Below are 23,947 nucleotides of genomic sequence, written 5' to 3' on the forward strand. Positions count from 1 at the left end.
GCTATTTAAACGGCCAATATTTATGGCACTTGTTATTAATTATTTATCGACTGGCGCTAGTTAGTTGTCATGGCTGTACCCACTCGCACAACCCAAAGGCGGCTCACCAAAGCCGCTTATTTGGACTATCTGATTATGACTATCTCATGTTGTTCATCTTGTAACCGAGCTGAGGGCTCCTGGCATAGTAATGAGACATAGTAGGGATACGGGTTCTGAAAGATGAAGCTACCATGAAAAATAAATATTTTTCACTACTTCTACTTCATCTTTCCACAAAAGTTAAAAAAGGATTTGTATTAGTATGTTTAGTGAATAATTGTTTCATTTACAATAAAACTAAACTAATAGTATTTAATCTTTTTACTTGTTATTCAAAAACAGACAACCTACTTGAATAGCTCGCTGTCCTCTTAAGCATTAAGAAGTAACTGGCAATCAATTGTACTTATTTATCTATTTTGTCAATTATTTTCTTTAAAACGATTAGTGACCAATTCTGCGAATAAACCACTTCTGACTTCTTTAAGTCAAACTCCTTTAGTGCGATCATTAACATGCCTTCATGCACTTTATTGCACTTGGCAACAAAGTAACTCGAAGTGCAATTTGCATGAAATGTTTGCCAGTAAAAAAGGCATAAAGGGCCCAAACCAAGAGCGAATCGTGCAAAGATAAGCCAGTTGACAACAAGTCGACGTGTTGAGGTTGAGTCTGAAATTCTACGTCCAGGCAAAAAGCAGAATCATGACTGGAATTATGAAAAATATAATTATTAATAGAAGGAGGAGGTGGTGGTGGTGGAAGGTGGACGGTTTGCTTAAACGGGTATTATTTTAAATGAAGTGGAAAAAATGCAGCAGCGAAAATGCTTCTCGGACTTGGACTTTTTCTTTTCGGACTTTTGGGGTTTTCTGTCTCGATTATAATGCAGCGAAAAAACACATGTAACTTTCTAAAATGCAAATGGCAGTGCAATGGAAAATCATGAGTGCTTTTCAATTTCAGAAGCATCCGAAATTAAACACGTGGGCGTTGGAATTGAAATGTGGTATCGCCCCTTCATTTTCTGCCACTGATCACTGGGTCGCGTGCACGCTGCGTATACGTGATATGGCGATGGATATGCCGATGCAGGCCCACTTTCTAGCGGCACTTAAATTAATTAAGTTTCCATCAAATGCCCAAGTTGACAGTTCAACTGACAGCGGCACGTCGCCACCTGTCACTTAGTGGAGCATTCCTCGGAACGCGCATAGAAATTATCCAAAACTTATTTGCCAAATCATTTGACCCACGGCCACGGCCACGCCCATGCACACGTCCACGCCCACTTCCACGGACACTTCCTTTGGGCCAAAATCCATTGATACTATTTATGATTTTTCGCAAACACTGCACGTTGGTCACCGTTATTCCACCCAAACGCAATCCCCCATTGAGCAAACATTCGCGCCGCGAGAATTTCAATTGATTGTTTTAGTGATTTTTGCCTCGCTCTTTTTTGGCAACTTATCGAGAACAGATCGTATCTGCATGATTGATGGCCAGGAGCCACACCCACCAGACATCCAGATCGACACCACCGCCCACCATAGACATAAAACAAAGTCCAAAGTGCACTGCAAGCAATGGAAACTATTGAAAATACTTAACTTAGGGATATTAAATGTTATAATCCTAATGAATTTATCAAATTTTATAAACTGTAATTACATTTTAAAACGCTCAAATCTGTTGAGATCCAATATAAATAGGCTTTCCTTTTTTTTAAATGAATGTTATATTTTATAGATAGTTCTAAGAATGCCTTACAAATCCTTTTCTTTCGGTGCAAAGGCGTTGTTTAGAAAGTGCTGAAAACTAAACTATTTCTGTTTCTCTGACGATCAATTATGTGGCACACGTTTGCAGACACCTTCGGTTCCAGTTCCAATTCATTCCGATCCCAGCGAAGTCGAGCTGGAGCTTGGACTTGCTCCCACGCATTGGGCCAAGTCAATTGAATTTTTATGGCCAATTTCATTGATTTTAATTTTGCTAATGATAAGCATTTCTTTGCACGAAGCCCCCGCTTGATAACGAGCGCGTTGCGGCATGTCAATTTGCTTTTCCTCACGCTGCATTTTAATGGCCCCAGGTTTTCTTTCAATTAATTTAAACAAGGTCAATATCAAAATGTAAAAGCCAAACGTGTCAGAATGCGTGTAAAGCTGATTAGGTGTCATTTGACTTTCTTTTCGCCTCCCTCTGAACCTTATAAATTAACTCGAAATCACACAAAGTTTTCCATATTCCTGCGCACAGTTTTATTCGGAAACCTTTTCAGTTTTGCCAGACAATCCGTTCAGATTTATTAGCCATAAATTTGGCGCTCGAGTTGTCAGACGTTTGTCAAACACAAATTTAATGGCTTATTACAAACAAATTTTTGGGCATATCATTTGGCATTCCGAGCACAATCTGCGCATGCGCAAATTGTTTTGGCCCACAGCGACACCCAACAAAATTAATGGGCCCCTCAGACGCGACTATTTTGGGCGCACTTCTTCCCCATTTGGTATTACGGAGCAGTAGGGCTCAGAATTGGGCCAAAGAATTTCGAATCAGCAGGTGAAACTTCTTTCGGAATGCCAGCCATTATTGACCGCATTCTGATTGGGGGAACCCAAGTCTGCTGCTCACACCCCTCACAAAATGGAAGCAGGAAATGATGGGGCACTTATGATAGCAAAATGTGGGAAATAAATGCTTTGCTTTATCAAATATCTCAATATTAAGTTATCGAAATAAGCCACAATTGTCAGCAAATAAAACAGCATGCGTCCAATTTAGTTTTCTTTAATAAGCATCATATAACATACGAATACAATAAATAATTGGCATAAATAACTTATGTCTAGTTTGTTTGCTCGCTGCGAATGTATCCAAAACAGTTCTTCGATTTCTCATTAAAGGTAAATTTTTAAAATTTAGTCATACATTTAAGGCATTGCACTAAGGGGTCTAAGGGTTACAACTAAAATTGGTTTACTGGCATTTCGTTCATTGTGCTAAAATTAATTTTGCTCTAGGGCCTTAGGGATTATTTAATAATCAGCGTCGTACCACGAATGTGAATCAAATAAATACATGTATAAATAATGTCTCCATTGGAGGTCAGAGTTCAGGTGGACCTGTGGGGTTCCCCTAATGCCACTGGCCGTACTGGTTGCGATAGGCCAGGTAGTGGGGATCCTGGATCTGGGACTGCTGCTGCGGCTGTCGCACCTGGTAGCTGTCCGTGGAGGAGTCGGTGTCCTCGACCGAGGGATCCGTTTGCAGGGAGCGCTTCCAGTAGCTACCCGGCTCGCTCCAGTCGTCGCCGTGATCCTCGTAGTGGTGCTGATGGTGGGCATGTTCAACGTATACAACCTAGTTAGAAAATATGCAAAACGTGTGCCGTGAAGTGAGAAACACCAGAGGAAGTACCAAAGAGGCCCAAGAGTGTGAGTGGTTCTGTTTCATAATTGTCATATTCGTGTTTAGTGACTGTATCAGTATCTGGGTATCTGGGTGTATCTGAGTTTCATGTATCTGTCTGTCTTACAGGACATTGCACATTCAGAGCAATCATTTCGCTTCATCCGCCCAAAACTCGTACTTACACAGTGTGAAGGGAAAGACTTTGAAAACGAACTCTAAGAACTGTTTGAGGTTTTTGGTCTTAAAGTGTATACTGTTATTAGAAAACACATTGGTTGGGTTTTTCTGTTTCTTGTATTTTTTTTTTTTGTTTTTAGAGTTGTACGTTCCGAGAACGTTTGTGAGCTGTCCAAAATTTTACCATATCTGAAACCAAAGAGGTCTGAATTTGTTAGCATACGGCACATTTTCGAGTCGTTAGGTGGTTGGAACTCTGGTGATTGAAGCTTGAAGAGGTTCTGGAGCTGGTCCCCAAACAGTTAGGGAAGTTAGAGCGCTCGGGTGTTTTGGAAGGTATCAACGCATTTTACACATTTTATATACATCATTTGTTGCAGAGATAGAGAGTCGAGAGACAGGGGCAGTTGGAAAAAGATTAGCAGAGGTACACAGAAAAACTGGTGATCATAAAAACATAAATTTGTACCCAAAGGTAAGGCTAAATAGAGAATAAATTACTTTAAACATAAAACTTTTTTGAAGTTTGGATCTAAGAAATCGTATAACACTATGAATAGATAAGAGTATTAATTTAAAATTTTAAAATAGGATTACAGTCTTTTGTTCTATTTTAAAGTTAAAGAGACTATTAATTTATGTTTTTAGGATCAACCATTAAATCAAATTGAATTTTCTTTGTACATTTTTAAATGAGAACCCTTAATTTTTGCTGCACAACAAACAGCATCGAAAACAAACCTTGGCCCACAAAAATGTTTGTTCACTTATGACTAGTGTAAGGACATTCTTATCAGAACTGAAAGAGTGCAGAAAATCCATTAAAGTCGGGTAACCCTTGGTCAATCAACCTGAACATGATGTTCGTGTGTGTCGGTACAGTAAAACCGGAACAAAACTCACAGGATCTGGGACCCAAGCTCAACTCACCTTAGATGGCGGACTGCCGCGCTTCACATCGATCCAGAATCGGGCTATATTGATCAGTAGACCGATCAGGGCTATGGCAAAGAACTTGACCTGCAGATGGGCGCCCAGGATCTTCAGCAGCAGTTCGATTTTGGCCTTCAGGAAGCTGCCAATCATGATGAACTTGGCAATGGCCTTCTTCTTCTTCTTCTTCTTGCCTCGGGTCACTATATAAATTACGATAAAGGATAATCAGAGGGAATAAGGATGCATTAGTACCGTTTTGCTATGGAGCGATCACACTTACTTGGCTAGATGGAACAAGAAACGCAAATAACATTTAAATTCTTCGCTTGGGAGGGTGGTGTTTGTTAGTATGAACTGCAGTGCGCGTTTGGTGCGTTAACGAAAACGAAACGGCATTCAAAAACACAAGCAAAAAGCAGGCAAATAACTTAACTTATTGTAAACCAAACACTTATAATAACTAAAATAACTTAAGTTTATTTTGTAAGTAATCTTCAGTATACCAATGATTTGAATTTGCTTTAAAAACATTTGGCGCATAACAGAAGCACTCAGCAGCGCCATCTACACGGCTAACTGAATAAGCTTGGGTTTCAGTCCCTGTTATGTAGATGGCGCCACAACATTTTAAAAAGCAAACTGGTAAAGCTTTTCAGACTTCAAGAAACACTTTTACCATCAGAAAATTGATAAATATCTTAAGGTAATAACAAATAATGAGCCTACATAACTTAAATAATAAGTAAAAATAATAAAATTCTTTGGCAATCTTCAACCCTTCACCAGATATAAACACAAACTTTTTAACCAGTCCAATCAGACTAGAGCGATTGAACAATATAGAATATTTTCGGTGAATTGCTTGAAACATTATCAAAATAAATTAAATACAAAATAATTTTTTTAAGATTCCCAAATCCGTTTTACGCATATGTCCACCGAAAGAACTCTATATCATAGACAAAACTGGAAACTTAGACATAGAAGGGGGCACTAAGTTGTGCTTGAGAAAACGGTGCGCAAAAGTCATGTAAAACCACACGCAGCAAACAACACACACCTCCGTTACTTCTACCATAATTAAGTGGGTTCCTGTGCTTGCGTTTTCCCCCGCCGACTCCCGACAGCACATCATCCGCGTCCGCCAGATCGTCGAGCAGGCCCAATCCCAAACTCAGGTCGCTCTGCTCGTGCTCCACCACGGCTGACCCGTGTTGACCCTTGCGCTTCCGCTTGCCCTTCATGCGGCGCTTCTGCTTCCGTTTCCTCATCGGTTTGCCCACGGATTCGGTGTCATCGGCGCTCCCATGACTAATCACCGAGGATCCGTGCTCGTGTCCCGAGTCCACCTCATGGTGCTCCGGTGCCGCCTGGACCACCACCAAAGTGGAGGGCTGTGTGTCCGACCCTTGACCTTTCCGCTTGTTCTTCTTGTTCTTCTTGCGCTTGTCGCCCTTCTTGTTCTTCTTGCGCTTACCGCCTCCAGGCTTTTTCAGCGCACCCGCCGCAGCTTCATCGCCATCCTGCAGCTCGATAAATTCCACACCTGAATTCGGGAATTTGAAGTTAGTTGCATAGGGAGAATGCCTAAGAAATAACCCTAATCCTCACCTGTTGAAGTGTTGTCTTCGGCTAATAGGGGATTTTTCCCATCACCTTGGGTTTGCGCTGCTGGCGCTCCACTGAAGACACTTGGGGTATTTTCCTTTTCGGTATCACTCTCGGGTGCTGAGACCGCCTCATCCACGTCCTCGTCTTCGTTTTCGGCTTCAGCCTCTGGCTCCTGGTCCTTGTCCTGATCCTGATCCTGTTCCGCCGTGCTGTCCGAGTCGTCATCCTCCTCATCCCGGTCATCATCCTCCTCCTCGTCATCATCCTCCTCATTATTGGCATCCGCATCCGCCTCCGCATCCTCATCATCTGCATTCTCCTCCTCCTCCGCGGCATTGCTGGCATCATCCGCATCCGCCTCATCGTCGTCTTCGGCACTATTCCCACTCTGGTCAGTTTCACTATCATCCTCAGCCGCTTTCGGTGTCTGCAGATACTCGTATTCGCGACCTAGGAAGCTGCAGGTGATGGCCAAATGGTGAAATACAAAAACAAAAAGAAAAAACAGGAAAATGAACACTCTGGCGAAAATCTAAATGCAACCCGTTTGTCCACACTCACCCGTCCATGGATTCGGCCAGGTATTTCTTCATGTAATTCGTGCCGATCTCAATTTTCTTCAGTATCGTCGAAGGCTTCTCTTTCACGGGCAACTCCGAAGTGCTGTAGCCTCTTCTCTCGATCGTGGCGTTCATCTGCCGATCGGCCTCGACTGTCCCAAAAATAAGAAATAAATGGAAATAATTTGGTGAAGATGGAAAATGCTTTCGATTTTAATTGCTTTTCCATGTAAATGCCTAGCGCGTTCGCTGTTTTCTTGGTGTTGCGTGTAAAATTTCCAACAAACTCCTCCAAACTCATTGATTATCACACTTGGTGATCACAAAACCCTGGGGGTTTCCTTGACTTTTTCCTAGAGTCTCACCCACAAATAGTTGTTTGAACTTGGGGAAAAATCTGTGGGAAAAATATTTTCCACTAACAAAGGAAAATTGTGTTTGGCTTACGGCACTTTTTAGTTAGTTTAATGTTTCAGTGAGCTACTTTCCAGAATGTATAATGTTCATTTTTCTAATGTTTTGCATATTTCTGGGCAATCATCAATTTATTTAAATATTTGGTAATATTTTCTTAAACTCACCTTTAAGTTTCTGCCATTGGACATTCAGTTCTCCATCCCAAACATCGAGTATCCGACCGGATTGTTGGCGGGCACAGGTCCAGGGTTCCGCTCTGATGGGACACAAGGCCAGGTCCAGATACGGTGATACCTCTGCAAGAAGACAGAAAGAGATCAGCGTGGAGATCAGCGTAAATAAATATAGCAAAACTAGTCAAATATTAAATGGAAAACTGCCAACGAATTGGGCAAACGAGCGATTGACAGCTCGACTGACTTTCTGTCTGGGCAAGCTCAGTGGGGATTTGTGGTCTGATTTGGCCAACATGGTCATGGCTATGACTTGGCCATCTTCAGCCACTGCAAATATTTGAGTGAAAGTATGTGTGACCGACCACTACTGGTACCACTGGGCAATCATTTCAACACCTTGTGCGGTTTTTGCTGACCACCGATGTGCGGTGCGTGCAGATGCATCTACTCCCCCCTTTGGATATCCATTATCCCAGTACACAAGACTCGATGTTCGATGTTCAGATGTTCGCGGCGCGAGCCATGTTTTAGTTAACATCGAAGATTGCCATCAATCAGCGATGGAGTGAAAAGCTCAGCGATTGCCGTCAATTAAAATTATTGCTGCATGTCCAGATTGATCGCATCTTAATTTGAGACCATTTAATCGGGAATAAATTATTTTGTCGCGGCGACAATGTTACTATTAAAATGCTAAATTAATTTACACAAAACATGCAAACCAATATAATAATAGTAAGTAGCAAAATGCATACATCATCTGGCGCCAAAAATTTGTTTGGCTTGCAGACGTTAATAATGTTCCTCTCTCTCTGATGATACACAATTCCCAGATTTTCGCAGAAATTGAGCAATTTGTTCGCTACTTAACTTCATTAGTATTTGCTTAGGCCTTTTGTTGATTTAATAGCCATGTTGGTACATGCAATAGGTCGTGATAAGTGAAAATGTATTGCTACTTCGTGTGTATTTTCTCATGTCGTTAGTTGTCTGTTTGTCACAATTTATTTGGCTCATTTCACTTTCAATGGCACCGACAGCGACACAGCGCGTACTTTGACCCAAGGCTCCGCTAATATTTCCAAATTCAATGCCGAGTGAAAGCCGCGAGGAGTCGCCACAAGTACCCGGCTGTGAGAAATTGTTTACCTGCAACTCGTGGTGACATCCCATAGATAACATCCTGCTGAATTCGACCCACGCCGCTTGAGAGCCGAATAGCAACAAGGAAAACCTGTGCCAGAATGCGCAGAGTTAGGGAGCCAAGGAGTGCCAAGAAGGGAAATCGAAGAAAGCCACTTCGTGATGCACTCAAAGGAATATTTTGGACAATTATTCAGGATTTCCAGTTAAGCAAGTACGATGAAAAACTATGTGCAATACCTAATACTTAATGAAATAACTTTGTAATACTTTGTTATACTTCTGACAACATTTAAAGCATATTTATGTATTCCATGTATTGCATGGTAATATGGAATGAAAGCTTGACTAATCTTGAGTGAGCAGTATTTCTTGCAGTGTACTCCCCGGCGAGCATCTTCGATATTTGGCAGCTGTCCTCTTTGGCCGACAAATGTGGCACATTATTTCCAGCAGCTTGGAAGCCGCTTAGCAGCCATTCTGGCCAAAAATCCTGTACCAGTTGCCATTTGGCATTTGCCATTTGGTCCGTTGATTTCGCCTTGGCCCCTGGGCTTTTCACTTTTCTTTGCCATTTCGCTGGTACCATAGGGCGTATGGTAATTCGATGGCAATGCCAATAATCCCTGCGCCAGCTAATTTCCAGTATCAAATGAACTTTCACTGCAGTGGAGGTTTATGCGTGGCTTACTTGTAGTTATATATATTTACATAGGTAGTCACTGAAATTGCTGCGCCTCGGCTTGATGATGGGTGACGCATTTGGCTATGGTAATGTGGTAAACCCTAACTTTTCCAGCTGGGCAACTGTAAACTGCTGCTGGACTGCTGGGCATGTGGGCCAAGTTGCCGGCCATTTGGCTAATTCGCCTTGCCTGAGGAGCGGCCATAACAGTAGCTCGTAAAATATTAGCATAATCACTGGAAATTCTGATTTATTTTTCCTGGCCAGATTAAGTTGTAAACATGAAATGTGGCCGCGGAGCAGCGTGTGTGGCATTTGAAAGTGAATCGAATGATTCGAGGCGAGGCTCGTTGTACTGGAGTCTTAAAATAATAAAATTTAATACAAACTAACTCGTTACTGCAGACATTGTTAAGATTTGTTAGGCACTTAATCCATAGCCTGAATCAATAGTCAATAAGTGAATCATTTAAAAGTGAAGGTTGGCTGGGCTTGCTTTAGAAATCTAGGCCTAACATACAAATATCTTTTTATTTTTAGCTTCTGAGGCCAGACACCCGCTGCAATTTAAATAATTAACAAGATTGCTTTGCAAGACCATTAAAGTATTTATCAAACAGTCTTTAAATTGATTCTTTCTGTCTGAGTTTCAAGCAATCTCCATTTAATTCCCCACCAAGCTGAATTAAATACAATGATCTAGTGGTTTCGGCATTTAAAGCATCTGAGTCTTCGTTACAAAAGAATTTTATGGCCATTATAGAAATCGGACGGAACAATATGGCACTCTTAACCGTTAGCGTGCGACCCATCAGACATATAGACATACCTATGGTCGGTCATATGGACATGTGAGCATGAAGAGCTCTGCCGAGCTTGAAACTTTAATAAACTTTCACTGGTTTCGATCTGGCGCAGAATTTGAATTGAAGACACCGCCGACGACGAAGACAACCGCAAGTTAAATGCAAACTCAAAACCCAAACAAGACATGGCCGGCAGCTACAACTTGAGCAACATCGCCGCACATGTTGTATATTGATTGGAGTTCCACTTTGACTAGGCAAATCAATGGGTGCACTGGGGAAAATCTACTACATATCTTCAGAACTTTTTTAAAAGCCATAACCTATATTGGTACAGTGTAATCCATAATCCACACTCCATATTCATATGCAAATGATCACAAAACTCATTTATAAATACAATCAACAACTTAAGGAGGTGATGTTCTTATAAGTTAGATTTTAATATGCAACAAGTTTGTTTGGCTTTTATGATTGACATGTTTTTAGTTCAAATGCAATGCTATTTCAAGCATCTCAAGTAAGAGTGTTGATACTCAGCAGGATCGGGTTTGGTTTATTAAGTGAGAAGTGTCCGCCGAGCAATTATGGAAATATTTCCACGCGTTTTCCTGTGTGGCTGGCATCTGGCTGCAACTGAAATAGTGCTCCAAATCCCAATTGCTGCTACGCAGAAAGCAGAAGCAAGTGGCCCAAGTGGCGAGTCAAACTTGACAGATGGAGACGCAGTTACAGCTTCATGTGGCTCCAGTTTGACCATCTTTTCAAACTGGGCGAGATGCCAATGCCGATGCCGATGCCGATGCCGATGCCAGAAAAGCGACAATTAAAAAATGAAATTATATTTCATTCCGGTGAAGCGCAGCACTTTTCATTTTTGTGCGCGACGACCATAAATGTCGCCAATGCTGCTCCGTTTAGGAGTTTGCTTAGCCATGGTTTCCAGTGCGGCATTGTTTGCCTTTTGGCCAGACCCGTTCGGACCGGGCTTATTTAAATAGTAGGTGACTTGCCTCGTACACTCTCACATACAAATATGACGGTTATAACCCAATTACGAGTGTTTTTCAAGTTTTTCTCTTGTTTTTGTGCGCCTCGCTTGGCTTTTGGTGTCGGCGCAATTTGTACAAGCCCCCGGAATGGAGGCGCTGGCATTTCCCCCTCCTCCTACTCCTCCTCCTCGGGATAACTCCCTTCAAGTCTGGGTTGGCTCAACACCAAGTTGGTGTAGTCACCATCACCAGCACCATCACCATCCGAATCTGACAGTATCGCGACTATGAAATCAACTTGTTTGTACTGCACGCCTGTTTATCCACTCTTATTGTTTGCGTTGCCGTTGTTATTGCGCCTTTTACAGGTGCTGCTCTTCGGGAGCTTTGGGGTTTTTGGTTAAGTTGGGGGTTTGGTTGGGACTCATATGTCTTTTGGAAGGAATCAATGAGGTCTCAAAACTAAGATGGCAAGAACTTCTTAATTTTGTATCTAATACTTTGTGGCTTCCACAAGATATGTCTCTAAATATATACATATCTAACAGATTTCCAATAATTACCTATGTCCACTTACAAACAATAAATGGAATGTATTAAATTAGCATGTAAAAAAACTAAGTTAAGGAAAACTTAAGCTTTAAGTTTTCGTGCATTTTCTTGTCTTACATTGTAAGATAATTATGATAAAATGCTACACATTCCACTTTCTAAATGAATGTGCAAAAATATTTGGGAAAACACATCTCCCACATATTCATATTCACATTCCCCCACCCATTCGCTTATTTCCACTCCGTGACTTTCCTAACTAAATTTACATATAATATCTCAAATGCGGTTCAAGTGTATCTGATATTCGTTTAATCGGCGAGCAAAACGTTAATTTGTGTTTTGCTGCCCGTTCTTTAATGACTCGACATGTCTATCGTAACACCCAACCAGCCGCCCTTCTTTCGGTTCTGGTTTAGTTGGTTATGACCCATATTACATGCTCAGAAGCAGATCGAGACGCCAAGTGCCCTAAACGATAACGAGGTGTATGCTTTTTGCTTTTTTTCTGCCCGCTCGGTAATGGTAGTGTCTTCATTGCACTTGTTGCCTCGGCTTTGCTAATTGTTCGCCATGCACTTGAAGCTTACTTTAGGCGGCTTGGAAACACAGCAAGACAGCAGCGGCCAAGAAAAAAGTGTCGTACGCTCCATAACGTAACAGAACCAAATTGGTAAGAACCTAGTCGCATGCAAGCTACTTTGTTATGCTGCATTGCCCATGGAAGTCACCTGATTGACAGCTTATATCATGTCGCAAGTTTATGTGCTTTAAAACTTAAGGGAGATGAGTATTTCAATTGTACATTTTTCTAATAAGCTACCAAAAATCCCATAAAATATGGTAGACACATTATTATTTGGTACTAAAACGGAGTGTGCTATTTATTTTTGTATGAACTTTTAAATGAACTTCCCTGCAATTATCTGCTATTTTTTCTCCAGGTGGAAAAGCGTGTGCTGGCCAAGATTGATGCCTGGCCTAGAGTGACAGCTGTGATGGATCTGTGGCCACTCTAGTGGCTCATAAATCTCTGGATTCTTTGGCTTCGGTGGCAGTGACAGTGGCGACTTTCGTTTGGCGACTGGCCGATTATATAATTGCCGAACGCTAAAATCACAGCCACTCTCACAGACAGCTTTAATGAAGTAAAATTTCACTTCAATAAAAGTATTTTACTTAGGGCTTTTGTTTATGTTTTGTTTCTTTGTCTGTCTGCTCACTCTACTCGTTATATTACACCACAAAAATACGAAATTAAAATACAGAGAAATTTGGGAGCTGCGAGAGACACTCGGCAGATTTGATTGGAGAGCTGTCTTACCATTTAATCGTCGTCCAACCTGCTGGTGGTGTACTGGTGTTAAGGCCAGATCTGAACGATCAGCATGGCGGGCTGGCAAACTCCAGGCTTTGGCCAACGAGATCTGCGTTGGCAGGAGCAGGCAGATCAGGCCTGCTATAAGAGACGGCTGCCAGTCCATATTGTATAGTTAGTAGAGCCCCCTCTCCGCTGGTCTTCGATGTGGGCTTCTGATATATATTCACTAGCACCGTTAGATGAAATCAGAAATCTGGTGAAACCAAAGTCAGCAGCACACACACGTGATTTATATGCGTTTATCGGCACGCACAAGAACAACGGCGCTTTGTTCCATTTTCAAATTCTATTTTCCAAAAAAACCCGAATCGAAAACCCGCACGAATATTGTTTGTTGTTATGGATAGGTGGTTATGCTGTTATGTGGATGCACTAGCTCCTCGGCGATCTGCTCACGACCAAGTTCAAGGTAAGATTAAGCCATGACGCGCATACGTAAGAAGTTTTATACCAAAGCGCGACTTAAGAGAGTGCGATGTGAAAGCGCTCATGGCGCGGCTCTTTGGAAAGTTGGCAGCCGCGGTGGCCAAAAGCGGCTCTCTTCTAACAGTCAAGTAAGTTGGTAAGTCCGTAACTTTGCTACCCACCTGGCTATTGACTTGTGGCTGGCCGGTGTGGATTTTAGCAAATGTGCGGCATGCACTGAACAAACGGATCAATTAAGCTGTCCGCTATGCGCATTTTCAGTGTCACACTGAATGCGATACCTCGGGAATTCTCTCGGGGATGGGGGTCATAACATATGTGAACCATCGAACTTTGACTTGACCTTCACGGTTCTGCACGTATTGTGTTAGCAACATTTCTTTGTAAACAAAAGGCGTTTTAAGCTTAGCCTTAACAAAGAAAACAAATTTAAGACTGTTTCGGCTTTCTTTGTATTTGTATTATTTAATAATAAATCCACTAGTTAGCCCACTTAAAACCTATTAACTTAAGAGCTAAGCTTTGCTTTGACTTAAAAGGTTTTCGATTAACTTTATATTGATCTTTAGTGGTCAATACCTAAATAAATTTAAATGAATAATTTTATCATTAATCAATTTAATTTTATTTGTTGACAAACAGATTATTATATTTTGCCAAATATATATTGGATCCCCTTTAAGAAGTTAAACCAATGTAATAATAATATGGTACATTTCTTACAACTAAATCTTCCACCAAACCAAAGTTTTCCTGGCAGAGTACTGAATAATCTGCATCGGTCTTCAATGAATGCCATGAATAACCCACAAGTCGAACTCCTCTTTTCACTGCCAAGTGTGACACATGAACTCCTGGATATCATTGGAAAGTCGTTCGTGAAATGCTAATCCTGTGCCGAAATGCTTGTATGGCAGATGCAAATCCTGTATTGGGTCAAAAAGGTGGTTATTCCATGGAGATTTTCCTCCCAGCAGCAACCAAATTTTCTTCAACATAAGTGAAAAAACAAATAGATCTTTAACATACACCTTCATCACTTTTACCTCTTCCCTAACGAAATTCGTTAGCACCTCGCAGTATTGCGTCAACAATTGGTTAACCAAATAAAGCAAGTTTAGGCAAAATAAAAAACAGTTGCATCATTGATAAATTCTGGCTGAGAAAAGACACGTTTCTTCACCTGTCGAGCAAATGAAAAATGAAAGTTTTTTATCTGTTAACTTAGGTTGTGTCCATAATTGATTCGGACAATTCGCAAACTAATGCTATTTGAGTGTAAGGGCTGGGCCAGCGTCACAAAACTGATCTTATAAAGAGTAAACATGAGAGAACGCCCTCCTCAAAGCATTGACACGCACAAAAAGAAAGTTTGCACAACTTATTGATATTTTCAGATTGAAGTTTACAACGAGGTGTGACCGAATCGGGTCCCCAATTCGATTTGGTCAACGCACTCGCACACTGCTCGAATTTTTGATTAGCCCCCGAATTACGAAATTATCCATTGTGAGCGGCAAATTAGCGAAGAATTCGTGATGAACGCTCGTTTATACGTATGCTCGTATACTCGTAGGTAAGCTGGCATATCTCCCACCCATGTCATATATCAATTTCACTTTCAGCGGACAGGCGACAGGCAATTAAGGAGACATAGGGCTGCCAAAGATGTCGCCAAGGTAGTTGGTAGCCATAAGGTAGCTGACATACCCGTTCCCAGGCCATGTCCAATTATCATGTTAGAAAGAGAGTGAGAGCAGCCAGATCCGCTGACAGCACGTCCCCAGCCCCCAACTCCCGATTAATGCTCATACATGGAAAGAAATCACCACAATTAATGTCTTCGAACACTTCCATTTCATATTCTCATAACTAAGCCGAAGCTTCACATGCATCACAAATAATATAGCATTCAACAAATTGATTGATAGGAAATCATTTTTTGTATTTCCAAATACAGCAAATTGTAAATTTTAGTATAGCTCTTAAGTCAAAGAACTGCTACTAAAATAGTAGTGCATCGAAAATATCTTTATCAATAACCAAAAACAAATTCATATCGTCCATCAGATTAGATATGAACTCAAGTACTTATTGACAAAGAAAAACAATACCGAGTAAGCACTTTATTTTAAAATTAAACAGATTTTCTTTTTGTGCACTTTTAGATGCCCAGTGCCTTGGCTGTCAGCTAGACGCAATTATCCACATTTTATATATAGTCGAGGCAAAGATGCTGGCTGTGGTGCATCTGTCGATGCTCATGATTTGTCGCTTCCAAGCTGGCCACCAAATGCAATGGACAGAAAAAACCTTTGGAGTATTTCAATAATCGCAGTTTGCCGCTGAAATGCTGAGCCGCTGGCCTGCTGCTGTGCGTTAGAAAGCCGGCGATCAGAGAAATTCAATGTGCACTTTCATTTGTTTCTAGTTTGTAGTCGTCTACCTATTATATTTTGCTCTGCTGCTGGTTTAGCCTTATCAACTATTGGTTTAAGTAGCGCCATTTTGTTTTTGGCACGGCTAGCTAATTAATTGAAGCGCTCGACTTAGGCCATCATCGTCTGCCGACAAAGAAGACATCACCACGGACTCAGCTCAGCTCAGCTCGGCTCGACTTGCCACAACTCGACTCGTCTCGTTACTCAAGTCGAACGTCATCGGCCCACACTTATGACGGCTCGCTAATGGCTGGCACCACTCTGTCCTCATGTCATCCTATAAATCAGTCACCGAGCAAGATTCCATAACGCCAGCCGACCGGCCTTGCAGATCCATGAAGCAGGAGGATCGGACTGCGGAGATATGGCCATTACATGCTTGCCGCACTGTCTGAGCGGCTCTAATTGCCTCAGATAAATATTTATTGAGCACCCCGCCAACGTCGTGGCCCAATCTTGTTTTGCGTTAATATGCATTACTTGTCGCTTAAAACTGCTTAATTGCCCGTCAATTACTTCTGGCTTCACTTTCTATGGGGCTAATTAACAGGTCCTTGCTAATATTAATATTCATGATGCCACCTGTTGAGCGTGTTGTGCTTTTGAGTGCTTTTCGATGTCGCCAAATCGAAAGACTTAGGGCACGAACTTCGTGCAGTGAGGTGGAAAACTTTGCTGCCTACTTTACGGGTGACTTGGATATTTTCATCATTCTGCGGTAGCAAAGACACGAACCATCCATTTTGTGAGCAAGGCCTTAAAAATATTACTTTTTCTGCTCATCTGGCAACGGTTTAAATTACTACTTAAATTATCCGCTTAATTATACATTTCAGTGTAACTTTTTAAAGATTTTTTTTTTAATTTATAGTTTTATTTTTCATGTTTTTAGCTAGATTACATTTGTCAACGATATCCTGCAGTCAACTTGTATCATGATAAGATGTGAACACGTTTTTCGATCAACACCCTTCACACTCCAAGCTGTAATCCATCAATCATCACACATGTTAACCGATATAATATCTCAATTAACTAAATAGCGTTATATAAAAGCCTGAAATTAAGTCATCCAATCTTTGTTCAAATATTTGCAGAAAATGAATTGAGTGCTCAAAAATATGTAGTTGCTAAAAAGCAAATCGGCTTATCCACTCTATTATAGTTGAGCATAATTGGATATGTCTGGCTTCAGCTTGAGGAGTCGTTTTTCAGCCTTTAGGCTACCGAAAAATAAGCCAACAAAAGCGCCGTCGACAAAATCCGCAATGTCAAGTCATGACTTGGACTTCCATTTCAATGTTCGCGATAAAGCCGATGATTCGGCGCGGCACACGCCCCAAAATGTGGCCAAAGAAATCTCGGCGGTGGCAGACTCACCCGTCAAATGGCCAATTAATCACAGACCCCCGAAAGCTCAGCCAGAAACGACTCAAAACGAACCAATCGACTTTCTTCGCAGACCCATCAATCACTCACTACCTTCTGGGTCTTTAGTGGTAATTGTTTCGGCTAGCTCAAACAAACGGTGGCACACATCTTCTGCATTACGACTATTTATTACAAATTATCATTGATTTTAGGGCTACTGGGGGGCAAATAATTTACTTAAACACTAGGCTCGTAACTATAGTTTTAGGTGTACGTAAAGCTGCGTCCTCGTAAAGTCGCTGACTAAATGTGTGCTAGCTAATTAAACGCGGTGGTCGTTGACTTCCATGTGGAACTCCCATCATGTGGAACAGCACTTGCTCAGCGGATGAGGTGTCTCGCCCGGTATTTCGTGGGCAGCAGGGACATGGGATCCGTGTTGTTGGGCACCTCTCCGGCCACCGCTCCCACGGGCTGGCTATCCGTGAACTGACCCGTTGGTGCATAGGCTCCATACGGATCCGATCGACTGGCCCATCCACCCGACTGCGACTCATACTGGTAGCCCTGGCCGGCGAGTTGCGCCTGAGTCTGGGCATTTCCATGGATGTGCAGGTGAATCTCCTTGCTGGGAGGATGGCCACCGCCTTGACCACTCAGTCCAGTGGGACCCCACGACTCCTTGGCATGCGGATTCCAGCCCGGGTAGTTGAAGGACGGCGCCGTGTTCTCATACTGTCCGAAGAGACTGGTCTTGAGGGTAATGAACTTTCCCAGAATGGCAATGGCGTTCATCACCACCAGAACCTTGAGCAGGAACAGCGATTTCATGCCAATGGCGACCAGAAAGGCAACCATCGCCGAAAGAACACCAAACTTGAAAATAATGGGTATCAAGGCCATTTGAAGTCGACGGATTTTGCCGAAGGTACGCCCCTCTGAAAGAAACAAAATGAATTTTAGTATAAATAGAATGTAAATATTTATCTATATGTTATGTAAATTAAATAGGTTAATTAATACTAAAAGCTGAGAAATCATTTAGGGGAAGTTCATAAAAATTAATGGATTATTCCTCAGTGGAGCCACTGCCCAAAAGAAATTCCGCTGGGTTTATCTCCCTCAACTGCTATAATTTCATCAATAAACAGAGCTGAACACTCAGGTATGCGAAAGTCCAATAAAAAACAATTCGCAAACAACGAAAAAAAACTGAGCAAAAATATTTTCTCACCGCTTAAAGATGAGCTGTCTTATTTAATAAATAATTTGAGCGGCTCTAGAAAAGATGCGGAAAGTGAAATTACAATCGCCATCCGGCATATACATACATATATCACAACTCGCAGTCCGAGATGATTTTTTCTCAGCTCTTTGGTGCTAACACCTTTTAGCGGCTTTTTGCTGTTTGCTTAGCGGCCACAGGTTTCATTGAAAACGAAAGTGAGTCAAGTGGCAGGGCTCTGGGAAATCGGCTTCGATTTGAAAAGCCGCTAATCATTTGAACGGCAGACGCAATCAGACTAAATGAGACACGCACTGAACTGATATTAGATGACCACACTAATTGCTGTGTCCACAAAGAGAAAAAGGGTCATAGTCTGGCTTACATCAAATGAAAATACGTGTGAAATTGAAATTACAATTATATCATACCAATCGTAAAATCTTATGACAGCTTTGTAATCTTACATTTAACTGACAGGTGTAGGAAGAAAACTACAAAATTATATAATATGTGTTATTAAACATAAGCAGTTTCCGTTTTAGTGTTTAATATGAGCAATTTTAAAAATGTCTGAATGGACTTTAAAAGTAATTGCTATTGGCTTGGTCTTTTTTCTTGCGGTGTACGCCATTTAAGCTGCGTTTTGTTTGGTATTTGCTTGTTTAATCTTTTGTTTTTCTGAGGGGGACTCACCCACTGCTGAGCTGCCGGACGCGGGCTTTCCGTCGTCGCTATCGTCATCGCCGAATAGGCTTTCACTCAGATCGCTGCGAAGCCAGCCCCACAGAGTGCGAACCATGCCCCAGACACTGAGATCTGTGGGATCCGTGGCTGCCTGCACGGCATTGGGGTTCTTGTTACTCGCTGCCCCTGCAGCAGCTTCTTTGTCAGCCGCATCCACCGCAGGTTCCTCCGCCTCCTCGTCGTCATCGTCGTCGTCGTCATCATCTTCACCAGCATCTTCAGCGTTTTCCTCCTCAATGGGAGATGCAGCAGCGTCCACCTCGGGCTTTTCCGATGTTTTTTCGACCTTCTTCGTTATCTTGGCAGCAAAGGCACTGCTCAGGCAGCAAAAGGCCAACAGAAGCAGCAGCAACGAGTGCCGCGCACTTGAACTCTTGGTGAGAAACTGAAAGTGGAACCAACAGAGAAATTATATCAGTGTGTGCCAGTGTATGTCTCTCATTGTCCGAGTAAAAAGGCCATTTCATCATAGCGAGGTGCGGATGTTGCGTAAACAAAAGACTTAGGAAACGAACCTGTTGCCACCTTGCCGTGTCGTGAAACGCACTTTAGAATCCACTTTGAACCATTTGAGCTGCATGGGCTATAAAATGTTTTATGGCCTCGCCTTCGTGCGAAAGCATTTCCCATTTTAAGCTGAACCCGGCTATTGTGTAATCCTACATTTTTTAGCGCTAAACATATTTATAAAACCGCCGCTGATAGCAATTTATATGTAAATATAAAAGGTTGCAAAAAATATATCACGTTGTATAAAATAGTGATTTATATACTAACGAAGAGCCGGACAAAGTGAAATTTAAAATGCTTATTTGGTTAAACTTTTAGCAATAATTCGTTTAATCATAATTCTTGATGACAAGTTAATATGAGTTTAATATGATTTCCTTCCTTGCATAAAAGTTGTTTACTATTCATCTTTCAGTTTAGTTCACAGTATAACTTTGTGTGTAATTTAAAAGCTTAATGGCAACCAAAACTACAACTCATTGAGTATTTATTCTTTAAAGACAAGGTAAGCAACCTTTCCTTCTACTTAGTGAAATTTGAATATAAACCTATTTTCGGATAAAATAGCTTATATAGGAACTCCCAAAAACGAATAGTCATTGCTCACGAGCTTTCCATTTTCAATTCACATGCAGAACTTTTAGAAAACAAAAATATAATTGTTATACCTAATCACTAAGAGCCCATGGGAATGGAACTACGTTATTTACAAAACAATAGCCCTAACAAAAGGTAAACAAATTATGTAGAGCTAACGGTTGGCTTCATTCCCCAAAAGAATATTCGTCAAAACGTTAGCGATGTTTTAATTAACTGGCCCAGAATTTGCATGGCAAAATACAGATGCCGAGAATTTTCGACATATTTTGCGTTCCCTGTGTTTTTTGTAATAAAATGTGATTGGTGGCCCTTTGTGAGGCCTTTTTGTTGTGAATGATTCGCTTTTATTAGTAGGCCAAATGTCTGAGTGCTTTATTGGATTAGAGTCCAACTGTAAAAGGAAATCTATTTTGGCATGGCCTTGATTCAAATTTAACTGAGCGAGAAAATTGATTTGAATTTGGTGCGGGTCTTCAGATGCGGGAAAACAAAGAAGAAAGTCTTTCTCCAGTGATGCAACAGCCGAGAAAATGCATTGTTAAGTAGCAATTTATTTGTGTACATTGATTTACATAATTTTCCAGTTCGGATTGACAGAGTGAACTCGATTTTTCGGCTTAGTTTCACTGCATATTTGTTTTAAACACGATGCCCACCAGTTAATTAACATCTTCTGAGTTGTTTCATCATCAGACCCAAGCGTTATCACATCTGACACACACTCACTTTCAGGCCATCTTCTCGAACATTATGGGTGAAATTTCATTCGACTTCATCGGGCTTATATGTAAATATTAACCCAAAATATTTGCACTTGCTGAGGGGCAAGATTTCGCCTGGAGTTTCGACGAAATGAACAACCATCAAATTGTTACCAACTGATGATGCGGTAGATTTAATCCGGTTAAAGGGAATTGGCATAAATCCAAGGAAATGTTTTCACAAATATATCTCGTGAAATTCCCCCAAATTATTCATTTATCACATTAGTTGAATAATTTGTCGACATTTTGCAATCGTTTCTGTCTGGCTCACGGTTTATTTAACATTGGTAATGAAAACACCGAAATTAGGAGAATTAAATCTAAATGTTATAAGCATTATTATACACGGGCATTTTGTTAATACAGCTAAGCTTCCCACCCAAACATTTATTGATTATAATTGTAATTAGAGTGGCAATAAATTCCCTGAACTTTCGTTTCACGTGGGTGTAGCACGCATTTTATGATTTTATTACATATCGTAAACATAAAAACATAAAATCCCAAATTTATCTCTGTGCTTATTACGCATATGAGGTAGGGCTTTCTTTGTACGTTGCTGGGCTTGTCATAATAAAAACTATGAGCTAGTAAAGTTGTATGTAAAACAAGCCATGATGCAATTAAGTGGCACGTGGTCGAGGCAGCCAATTTAGCCATTCGACCATTATCTAATGTCAATATAATGTCGGAGTTCATGGCACGAGCATGTGGCGGAAATGTGAATGTGTGGTATTAAGTTTAGCAGCCAAGTTAATAATAGCACGGGGATCTGGCCAACAATTGAAAACTGGCCCCAAATGAAAACACGCCTCAAAAGAAAGTTTGGCTTGAAACTAACCAAACAAACAAGTGATTTTTGTGCCAAGAATTGTCAGCATTTGTCACACTGGCTTTTTGGCCAACATTTTAGACTTTTTGTGATTTGTGTGCTATGGTTCCTTTTCTTTTCACATGGATCGAGGAAAAGCGATTTGGGACAGTGGATGTGTGCTCAGAATTCCAATGAACAATGCATCGCAAAAGCAGATGTAGTATATGAAATTTGAAACTTGTGGCGTCTCTTATATATATTTCTATATAAAAAAAAAATTACGGAAAGTTCTGACAAACATGAAAAAATATATCAAAGATTACTTTATTTTATCCACACAATGCAGTGGTCGCTCAACACGGAAACTTTATATCCATTTATCTGGCATTCAGATCAATATCTTTTGCATTCTTTTTTGTAAACTTGTGAACTATATGTACATATATGTATGTTTATGTGTTAACTTACACTTGCCCGCTGGTCTTAATTTTGTACTCACCATAATGAAGCCTGTGACTATTTGATTAGTGCACGTTAATTGCAACACTAGCTGCAGCTGTATCCTTCGTTTTTAGTGATTGATTTGGACCACTTTCACGCGAATCTATGGCAATCACGCAGATGTTGGCCAAAAACTAAATATATACGAGACTGGTGCTGATTTGGCCAAGGAGTGGAGATAGCTGGGAATCGAGTTCGCATGGAAAGCGACTGCAACGCTTGAGATGTGCCCGTTGACTAACAATCCGAGTTGGCCTCGGCCACCAGGTAAGATCCAACGTCTCTGCCGCGGCCAACGTCGCTGCTCGGACTCTTGGTGGATGCGGACGCAGACCAGTCTTGGCCAAGTCGGCGCTTCTTCGCGGTGTTTGCTTGGCTACCGACCACTAGTTGGCACTCTCACAGTGCCAGAGACACACGCTCTCCCAGTTACAATTTCGTTTTCAACACTTTCTTCACAATTTCCCCTAAACGGCGGCAGCAGCCACCAAAAAGTGCAAAGTCAATGTCTCCATCTGGGCTTTATCTGTACGAGTATGTATCTCAGCTCTTTTCTTCCTGCATGGACTGCCTCTATTACGAATTGTCGTGCAATGGCTCAGAGCATGAAAACGGCTTGTGAACGTGACAATACGCACAACTGACGTCACTCAATTGGTAGCACACCCTCATGCACCCAGTGCCCTCATACATATGGTACTTGTTTTCAGTGGTTGGGGAGGAATTTTAGATAGTTCTACACAATTCGGCGAAAAGTACATAATTTAAAAAATATAGCCTACCTTTAAATAAACGGATAATACATTTTTGATTAACCACTACCATGTGAGATTTACAATTACTTTTCCCAAAAAGTGTTGGCCAAAAACGCTAATGAGAGAAAATGCGTTCATTAACAGCAATGGCGTTCTGCTGCATTTAACCCATCAAAAAGTGAATTGCATTGTTTCAAATGAACTAATTGGTAATACAATAAAATTCAACAATTTCCACAAAAGAGCAACTGGAGGCTTTGGGAGATAAATGGGTTTTTGCGGCTTTCTCGTTTCGTGTTTCGCCTGCATGGTAAGCCGATGCCAAACATTTTTGCCGGCTACCTTTTACAAGCCATCCGTCGCTTTGGCCGCGTTTCGTGATTCGATTGTCTTGACCCATTTCCCCACTACGCAGTCTCTGTCTCCCTCTCTTTCTGTTCGACCCGGTGCCTCTCTTTCTTTTACGCACCCAGTCCATTCACATTCCCCCAAAGATCATCTCATCTGTCTCAAGCGATTTGCATGATAATGCGGGATACATTGGGCTGAAGTTCTATTTCTATTTGAAGAACCCTTTCATATCGCAACGAAATGTTTTGATTTGTGGCCAATAATTGTCACCGTTCTTCGAGGAAGTTACAGTTAAGCAGAACATTCTCTTCGCATGTTGCTCCAGAATGCAACACAGTCAAGATTTTATAAACAGGTGGTCACTTAACGATCTTACACTTTATTAGCATTACATCAAATGGAGTTGCCACATATCGCTTACATAAACAATGCAGGTTCATTGCTCTGGGTGGCGGTGCAGTATAATCCAAAGGTTTGTCCAAATCATTACATAATGGCAGGCAACTGGAACTAGCGATTGTCTGTGAAAACCGTTAAGTAC

General features: G+C 41.3%; 2 protein-coding genes across 2 annotated transcripts; both read right to left on the bottom strand.

Annotated features, from left to right (window-relative positions):
• Positions 1-3,065: 3,065 nt before the first annotated feature.
• On the bottom strand, positions 3,066-13,004 carry LOC122617508 (otolith matrix protein OMM-64). Its single transcript, XM_043793392.1, has 7 exons — positions 12,845-13,004; positions 7,331-7,462; positions 6,751-6,901; positions 6,190-6,647; positions 5,639-6,124; positions 4,573-4,778; positions 3,066-3,414 (listed from the first exon to the last, which is right to left on the bottom strand). Exons 1-7 carry the CDS (start codon positions 13,002-13,004, stop codon positions 3,190-3,192), a joined length of 1,818 nt encoding a protein of 605 aa, XP_043649327.1. The 3' UTR covers positions 3,066-3,189.
• Positions 13,005-17,520: 4,516 nt separating this feature from the next.
• LOC122616499 lies at positions 17,521-19,691 on the bottom strand. Its single transcript, XM_043791972.1, has 3 exons — positions 19,659-19,691; positions 19,061-19,496; positions 17,521-18,077 (listed from the first exon to the last, which is right to left on the bottom strand). The coding sequence occupies exons 1-3, from the start codon at positions 19,689-19,691 to the stop codon at positions 17,521-17,523; spliced, it is 1,026 nt and encodes a 341-aa protein (XP_043647907.1).
• Positions 19,692-23,947: the final 4,256 nt, after the last annotated feature.

This window comes from Drosophila teissieri, chromosome 3L (genome assembly GCF_016746235.2).
Source record: "Drosophila teissieri strain GT53w chromosome 3L, Prin_Dtei_1.1, whole genome shotgun sequence".
Taxonomy (NCBI): domain Eukaryota; kingdom Metazoa; phylum Arthropoda; class Insecta; order Diptera; family Drosophilidae; genus Drosophila; species Drosophila teissieri.